The following is a 9,554-nucleotide window of genomic DNA, read 5'->3' as shown; positions in this document are numbered from 1 at the left end:
ATAGAACTAATGTAAAAGTGGTTAATAACGCCTGGAGTACTAGTAGTAGAGCTCTCGCCAAAGGCTGATTAGCGTACTCTTCTACTATTATTTCCTCCCTTTACTGCTCTCTTAGCAAGCCGCGTAGCAAGCCTATAAGGTGGATTCTAAATATTTGCAATACCTTACTGGATACCAGTTACCCATTCTCTTAAGTCTTTATCCATTAATTTAACGTCTACCTAGCCAAGAACGTAGCACTAATTAACATTTAGGCAGCGCTTCTTATAACGCCAATATCTAGTAAGCTTAACCTATAATTTTATAGCGTTACTAGCAGGAGACACGCAAGGCGTTAAGCTCCGCTCCGAAATCTATAAGGGCGTTAAAACTTTACCATGGAGTTAATTAAGCATTAATAGATAAGAGCTAACTCTAGAGCGAGAGGCTGCTGGTTAATTTATAGCTGGGGCATATATAATTAAGAGGTCAACGGTAAGAGCCTTAATAGCGCCACTTCTATTAATATGCTTCGCCTACGATACAAGCTAGGTATTAATCTTCTACTACTAGGCTGCAACCTTAACTTCTATAATATTAAATCTAATGTTACGAACGCCTGCGTACTAAGTGTTAACTTTAGCCTTAATCGGCTGGAGCTTAATGCGAATACCTTGCTCTTAATAATATAGCTCTCTCTCGCAAATAGGAAAGACTTAGAGTCGCTAAAGATTATAAAGCTGAAGGCTTATACTAATAAGAGTCTTAGTAAAAGGCGAATCCTTTAAGTATTAAATTACTATATTATAATTATAAGTAATAAACACGCCGCTATTTCTCCTCTCTATATTACTAATCTTACTCTTAAAACGTAGGCGAGGCGGCGGCGGAATTAGCTTATCCTTATACTTACTAAGTAAGCATAAGCGAGCCCTTAGGGGTAAGCGAGAGACTAACGTTAAGCGAGTAATTGGAGGAGTATAAGCATAAGGAGTATAAGCAACTTCCTAAGAGGGCGTGGCTTAATATCATAATATTAATACTGGCGGCTCCTGTATCAAATATGGTGACTCGTAAGATCTTGACCAAGGCAATCTACTAAGCTAACTTTGGTAGTATACACGCCAACCTTCTACCTCCTCCTCAGCGGCCTCCGCTGCGGCTTCTGGATCATCATCTATTTCCTTAAGCTCCTCTAATGTAAAACCTAGCTAAACGGTGTTTTATTCGCGTTTTAGCGGCTGTTGTATTATATTCGGGTAATAGCTTAACGGCAGTAGGGGTCTAGGTAATAAGGAGGGAGGAAGGTAGCTTCGTCGAGTTCGTTAAGAAGGAGGACTCTCGCCTGTTAATTAAGCCGCTGCGCGTTTTGAAGAAGGATGCATATTAAGGGTAAATTAATAATAGTACAACACGATTTTAGGTGGATATTGCGGCTTTGATAGGTTAGGCAAGTTCTATATAGCTTTAATTTAATTGTCCCTGCAACCAGGACGGTCCTTACGTGCAGGCATAGGCGCTCGCTACAGTTACTATGTACAGTTAGTGGCAACCAAGCGAGATTGGATGCGCGTAGCGAATTTGAAATCTCGCCAAAGGGGGGTGGAAGCTGGTCGTGCACAGAGCTGTATACGGAGGACGGCCCAGAAAGAGATTTCTCCTTCCTATTTGGGAAAAGCGCGGTTTTAGTGCCAAGACCCCACCAAAATATACCAAANTTTTGACTTCGAGCTTTATAAAAGCAACTCTACACCAACTTTTTCATAGAATTACCTCACTTAATCGCTTATAATATCCTCTACATACCTTCTACTGTTTTCCCTACTGTTTTTAAGCCCAAAATNCCTTACTACGGCCTTGCAACGAGGGCGCAGGCCGTAGTAATAAAGGCTTTAGGTACACCCCTAAAACTAATTACTTAAGTTACTAGGATTAGCGGTAGGCACATTAGTAACCTAGTAAAAAAGGTAGTAGAGAATAGCTAGAATGCAAATTGGGTTCTTCTTAATAACCACCTTAAGGATAAGCCCCGCGTAGGGCGTACTAAAAAGATTACCTCAGATATTAAGCAGAGAGTCGTTAACACCGTTATATACGATTATTACGGGCGTAAAAAAAGTAGTAAAAAAATCGCACGCGAAATAGGTATCTCTGCAGCGTCCATTTAAATTATACTTAAAAAGTACGGCTTCCGTAAAATAAAGCTAATAAGGAAGCCTGGATTAACTACAGCTATAAAGAATAAACGATATAGATTTACACTAGCTTATTATTATTAGACGCTAGAAGATTGGAAGGCTATAATTTAGTTAGATAAGATAAGTATTGTTTTAGGCCACCGTTAAGGGGGCTATTAAGTATAGCGATAATTAAATAAGGCCTACGTACGTAGCTACGTACAAGAGCGGTGGAAGGGGTACTCTAAGTTTATGTTTTGGGGTTGCTTTATATACGACTTTAAAGGCCCTTACTATATTTAGAAGCCCTAAATAAAGAAGAAATCTAATAAATTAAAAGCTATTATTAAGATCTGGAATTAAGCTCTAGAGCTAGAGGTACATAAGGCCTAAAAGAAGAATTAAGCTGCTAAAAGGAGCCTATACGAACTACGCTATAAGAGGCGAATAGGCGGCGCTCCTACTAAATAGAAGTTTACGGCGTTATACAGAGCTTTAACTTAATTAGATGGAGGTGGAATTAACTAGTGGCAATATTTAATAAATATTTTAATACTAAAGCTCCTTCCGTTTACCTAGAGTCTTATATACTTAAATCCTAATACGATTATATAGGAAGACAAGGCTACTGCTTATATTACAAAGATTTACTAAACCTACTTTAACGCTTACGAGATTCAGCGTCTTCTTTAGCTAGGTAATTTGCCTAATCTAAATATAATTAAGCCCTGCTAGGGCTACCTAAAACGGATTACTACAAAAAGAGGCCTACTTACCTCTCGCGCAGCTGTAGAGAAGGCTTAGCTTAGAGCTTAGCAAGATCTTAAGCAGTAGTAAATTTAGCAGTGGATTAAGAGGATACCTTGCTATATTAAGAAGATTATAGAATTTAAAGGAGGCAATAATTATAGAGAGGGAGTAGATAAAAAGCAGCGAAGCCGGAAGTAGCTCCGTAAGGAAGCCAATTATAAGCTCTCTATAATCGTTAAGGTGCTTAAAACAGGCTACGAGATATTACGAAATCACTGTAGTCTACCTGACGCCTATCTATAATTCTTCCTACCTATGCAGAGCCGTAAGGAAATTGAGGAGATCACTAAGGAAGAGTGGCAAAAATCAGCTAATTTAGTTGTTCCAAATCGACGTCAAAACACTTAAGGCTTTGGCTTAATTGTAGATCGACAGCTCTATAACTTGAGACCCCAAAGAAACGATCGTAATTAGGTAATTAAACGGGTAGAGAGCCAGGTAGAGAGCCAGGTAGAGAGCCAAGAACAACAGAGGCAATTAAGGCCTCGAAAACCTCGAAAGCCTGTAGAATATAAGGTGCNGTGGAACGAGGTCAATCAGGTAAATGCTAGACACTAAAACACTACGTTTTGGAAGCTATATAGACAATATACTAGTATTAAAAGCTTCAATCAAGCTGATTGAGTTGATTTTGGTGGGGTCTTGGCGCTTAAAACCGCGCTTTTCCCAAATAGGAAGGAGAAATCTCTTTCTGGGCCGTCCTCCGTATAGATCCTCACACGACATCGTTTGTCAATTATATACAGTCACCTCGTACATCGTACCTTGACAGTCCGCACGTACTGTGACATGTAATGGGTTATACCTAGATATACTACTTAGCAGCTAGCCTGCCTACTTATATTAAATACCTATATACAAAAAAAATTCGATATCGGATTTTATTCGGATATTTTATCGGATTTTACGATATCGTAATCGTTTTAAAACGTATAATTTTTGGCCACACTGATTGCTGGACTCGCGGGCGGTTAGCATTCTGCCAGGAACACCAACTTCGTTAGCGTGCGACCTTTGTAAATAGATAAAACTTTATACTTTAAATACTAACACTTATGGTACGAAACAGGTCGTTAAACGATGAGGACTTTGTTCTACCGACTCAATATCCCAAATTACCAAAGGGAAGAAGAAATTAAGACCTCCTGACCTAAACTTATCGATTTTAGGTATTGTTCGCACGGGCCACCATCTTAAACACACTGACGGTGCAAGGGATAACTTTACGCGTATCTATCTCTTGCGCTTCTAAGCCTTAATTACCTTATTAGCAGCCTTTTTCTTAAGCTTCTTTAGCTTCTCTTATGCATCTTACAACACTAAGAGTTTAGAATTCTCTATAGTATTGCGTCTATCTTGTATATAAAGTATATCTTCCGTTTAAAGCGACTGCTAAGCGTCCTTCTGTATATCCTTATGCTTCTATACTATTACAATAGTACGTAATAAGTCTCTATATATAGCCTTAGCTGCAACCGCAATTACTAGGCTACTATATATAAACTTTTTATACAGAATATACTACGTATCCTTATCCTCCTCCTAATCTAGCAGATTAGCTAGTACTATAAGCGTATATATATAAACTAGTATCTCTAGAGAGTAATTATCTATAAAACCCGTATCTATAGACATTGTTGCTTATAGTAATAGCATTTAAATTTGGCTAAGCATAGTGGTAGAATTAAAAGGAATTAGCACTGATTTCGCCTAAGCGCTTAAAACTATACTTCTCTTAAATATATTAAGGCGAACTTTGTATAGAGCTTATAGAAACTCTATCTTATTAAAATTTATATAGCTATTTTAAAAGGCCCTAGTTGTAGCTTGCCTGTACTAGTACTTATATAGCTATAAAAACACTACAATATTAAGAGGCTAATAGATATGCGTTATATACAATATTATAGCAAATAAGATAATTAGGTAATTATTGTAAAACTATATAAATTGCCTAGTAAAATAGCTAGTATAGCCACCTAGGATAAGGAGCTAATTTTTACTAATTTAGCACTTCTTAGACCACTTTAATAGTAGCCAATCGTTAATATATGCAGTATTACTTAATGCTAGTAAGTAATTGCCTAGCAGCTTATATATAGTTTTACCTACTAGGATAATAAATAAAGGCCATCAGGAATTTTTTTTGGCCACGTTGTTGCAAGCGAAAATCCAATTTTGGCAATTTGCGGCGATTTGCAGCAATTTGCTACAAACACATAGGCTACCTATGCACGCGCCTGCCCTATCTATGTGTTTATAGCAAATTGCCAAAATTGCGACTTACGCAGACCCCGATTTTCGCTTGCAACAACGTGCCCAAATTTTTTTTCCTGATGGCTAGAGGCTCTGCACGAGGCTCTGCACGAGGCTCCATACAAAGCTCCGCACGAGGCTTTACATAAAGCTCTGCACGAAGCTCTGCACGAAGCTCTACACAAAGCTCTGCACGAAGCTCTACACGAAGCTCTACACGAAGCTCTGCACGAAGCTCTACACAAAGCTCTGCACGAAGCTCTACACGAAGCTCTACACGAAGCTCTACACGAAGCTCTACACGAAGCTCTACACGAAGCTCTACACGAAGCTCTACACGAAGCTCTACACGAAGCTCTACACGAAGCTCTACACGAAGCTCTACACGAAGCTCTACACGAAGCTCTACACGAAGCTCTACACGAAGCTCTACACGAAGCTCTACACGAAGCTCTACACGAAGCTCTACACGAAGCTCTACACGAAGCTTTGCACGATGCTCTACACGAAGCTCTGCGTACAGAGACTCTACACGAAGCTCTACACGAAGCTCTGCACGAAGCTTTACACGAAGCTTTGCACGAGGCTCTACACGAGGCTCTACATAAAGCTCTGCATATAGAGGCTCTGCACGAGGCTCTGCACGAGGCTCTACACGAAGCTCTACGTACAGAAGCTCTGCACGAAGCTCTACACGAAGCTCTGCACAAAGCTCTATATGAAGCTCTACACGAAGCTCTGCACAAAGCTCTACGAAGCTCTACACGAAGCTCTACATATAGAGGCTCTGCACGAGGCTCTGCGCGAAGCTCTGCGTTACGGAGGCTCTACACGAAGCTCTACACAAAGCCTTTGTGTGTGCGCGCGGACACACTACTATCGGGTCCCCGCTATATTCCCGATAGCCTTCTACACGTGCCTCTGCCAAGTATACCCCCTATATACACCTAGGTAGCCACCTCATTTTTTACCTTCCTTACATCCTCCCTACCTAGGAAGACACCAGAACGACAGCCAGCAGATGACCGTCGCCGGAGCCAGACGGACCATCGCCGGAGCTAGACGACCGTCGTCAGAGCTAGACGACCGTCGCCGGAGCCAGATGACCGTCGCCAGAGCTAGACGACCGTCAGAGCCAGACGACCGTCGTCATCGCCACACGACCGTCGCCAGAGCCACACGACAACCGTTCGAACGACCAGCCAGCGAACACGATAAACGATTCGATCGATCGATCGAATCAAGGGTGACAGACAGGTAGGCCACAGACAGGTAGGCACAGATAGGTAGGCATAGACGGGTAGGTATAGACAGACCAGACAGACAGACAGAGACAGACAGACAGACAGGTAGGTAGGTAGGCAAGCAGGCAGGCAGGTAGGCAGGCAGGTAGGCAGGTAGGCAGGCAGGCAGGCAGGCAGGCAAGTAGGCAGGCAGGTAGGCAGGCATGCAGGCAGGCAGGCAGGCAGGTAGGTAGGCAGATAATTTAGAGCCTCCGCGAGAGGCTTCCCCCTTAACGCCTAAAGTAGATAGCTCTACATTTTATATAGTTATAATATAAATATATTTAAAAGTATATTATAGAAATCTATAGGAATGTCACGGGACGGGGGCAGTGGCTACAAAGCGTATGTATTCGAGGAGTCTACAAGACGTTGCGCGATCGATCGTAAGGGTCGAGGGCGTAAGGAGGTGATATACCTACGCGTAGCTGACATAAGCTATACGCGAGGTGTACGCGAGAGCACGGGGCTCTCCTATAGAGGCCCCTGCGGTGGGGTTCCGTAACACTACCCCCCCTCTTATAGAGGCGGAGCTCTGGCGACGCTGTGGTTACTATATATATATAAAGGGGACACTTAAGGTATAGAAAAAAAGAAAAGGGGGGTTTACTAAAGGCTTAAAATAATATTATATAATAGGGCTTAGCATTTAAGAATCCGACTAATTAGATAACTTTAACCGCCGGTTAAAGTTCCTAGACATCTTAATAATATTCTAGTTACGTAATCGCACTTTGCCGTAATCTAATAGCAATTTAACGGTAATTTGCCCTTACGTAGTAATGTATAATAGTTTAACTCTATAAGGGCTCCTATAGAGGATTAGGTATAAAGTCTCTACTTAGGCCTAGTTTTTATAGGTTCGCGTAATAAAAGTTGCTAATTAAATCCTTTGCATTTTTAAAGTCTTCCTATAGTTGCTATTCTGGCTAATTTATATTAAATCCTGTGTATATAGCTCTACAGTAGAGCTATCGTCCTTTGCCTTTACTAAAGTATTTAGAGTTAATAATTTATTTAACGGTCTACTCCTTATAGTTTTTATCTTCGTTTTTATCTTAGATTAATACTAGTAGGGGTTTAGGCTATATCTACCTTAGTAAGGGGTTAGGCTAATAGAGCTATAGTAGCTATAGGTAAAATATAGGTTATATTCCATAGGTGGCTAGGGTAGGTAAGAGTTCTAGCTTATATACGGCTCCCCTATTAATAACTTATTTAATTAAATAGGGGCTAAGGTTCTTATAATTAAGTAACTTTATAGGCCTCTATATAGAGATATTGCGTATATTTAGCTATACCTAGTCGCTAACACATATCTCTGGTAGTGGCGTTTTATAATAGTTAGCGAAGTAGGCCTACTTTACTTAAGCCTAGGCCATTTCTTCCTTGTAGTAGTTAAGTAGATTTTTTATATAGTTTATATACTAGTTAGTAAGTAATATCTTAAGGCGTTTTCTATATAGTAGTTTCTTATTAATAGGTTCTAGTAGCTCTATACTAGATTAGGGGTAATAACCCTTATTCGTAAAGAACGGGGTAAGTCCTATAGTAGTTAAGATATAGTTATTCGCTGCAAATTTACCTAGTAGAAGGTAATCTACCTATTTATTTTAACTATAAGCGACTACCTATTATAGATATGCTTTTATACTAGTATTAGCGTTTTCTAGTTACCTAGTAGTTTTATAGTAAAAGGATATAGATATCTTAATAGAGATGCTAAGGCGTTAGCAGATTTGTCTCTATATATTAGAGTTAAATTATATGCCTTAGTTGGACGTAATTAAGTTAGGTAACCTATGTAGTCAGTAGACTTTATAAAGAAAGGCGTTAGTAAAATTACTAACGGCTACGCCTTTAGTTAGGACGTAGTGGCGCTCTTTTATAAGTTAGTATATTATTATAAGGACGTTCTTATCCCTTAACCCGCCGGCGTCTATCTAGTAGCTGGTCCGTGCGGAACACCAGAATTAAAAGTACGCGTGTAGTCACGGAGCCTTGATCCTATTAATCTGATTGGCTAAATCTTATCGATAATAGATGGACGTAACTCGGCGGGTTAAGGGATAGGTACAGCCGTATTATTTATAGGGTGGTAGGTTAATAACAAAATCTATAGTAATATCTACCTATCGTTATATAGGTACTAGTAGAGGGTATAGTAGTCTTTAGTACTTTATATTAAAGGCTTTAGCGCGCTTATAACTATAGCAGGCGCCTATAAAGCGTTTAACTAAGTCTATTATTTTTAGCTAGAAGTAGTATTGGCTAAGAAACTTGTAGGTTCCTTCTCTACCTAAATGGCCGCTTAATTAGAGGTTGTAGGCTATTTAGATTTTCTAAGTTAGGGATAAATAGGCGGCCTTTATAATAGAGCCTGTTCTCTTTTACTTTTAAAGCTACTATATTAATCTAGCCTAAGCTTTAAAGGTTAGTAGGTAGCGTATAGGCGCTAGCGGTCTTTACGGTAATAAGTTAATATAGTAATAGGTTAACAGAGACGTTATATGCCATAGTAATAAGCTTATTAATTTTAGGAGGTAACTCTAGTTCTATAGTATAAAGCTAGGGTATAGTTAGCTCTATTATAGGTAGTATACCTAGAGCTAAATTTTATACTTTTAGGATTGTCTATTATTAGAACTAATTATAGGGGTTATTTTTAGATTAAAGAAGGTCTTACAAGCGGCGTGTTAGGCTATTAGGTTTAGTACCTTATACTTCTAGTTTATATATAATTTTAAAGTTAAAACTAAAAAAGAACTTATTCTAATGTGCTTAGCGTTAGTTTAGCTACTTTATAGTTATAAAGTACTTAAGGTTACAATAGTCTGTAAGAACTTTAGTTAGCTAGTTAGGCTCTATTAAGGAGAGTTTTAGTTAAAATTCTTTAAACGCTTATATAATTATAAGGAGTTTTTTATTATAGATTTTATAGTTATACTCTTTTATTTTTATTTATTTTTATTTTTTTATATCTATTATATTATACTACGTACAATACTGCGCATGCAGCCTTGGGCTATGGCGCTATAGTTCTATATAC

At 39.2% G+C, this 9,554-nt stretch overlaps 1 protein-coding gene across 1 annotated transcript; it reads right to left on the bottom strand.

The window, feature by feature from the left end:
* Window positions 1-3,002: 3,002 nt before the first annotated feature.
* K441DRAFT_738903 (uncharacterized protein) lies at window positions 3,003-3,167 on the bottom strand (the record flags this gene model as incomplete). The annotated part of the gene is made up of 1 exon (XM_067654344.1): window positions 3,003-3,167. A coding segment is annotated over one exon (165 nt), but the record flags the coding sequence as incomplete, so codon positions are not given.
* Between the last annotated feature and the right edge of the window lie 6,387 nt (window positions 3,168-9,554).

Source organism: Cenococcum geophilum (genome assembly GCF_001692895.1).
Source record: "Cenococcum geophilum 1.58 unplaced genomic scaffold K441scaffold_7, whole genome shotgun sequence".
In the NCBI taxonomy this organism is placed as follows: domain Eukaryota; kingdom Fungi; phylum Ascomycota; class Dothideomycetes; order Gloniales; family Gloniaceae; genus Cenococcum; species Cenococcum geophilum.
Note: the sequence above shows the minus strand (reverse complement) of the source record. Positions and strands in the feature narration are given on the sequence as shown.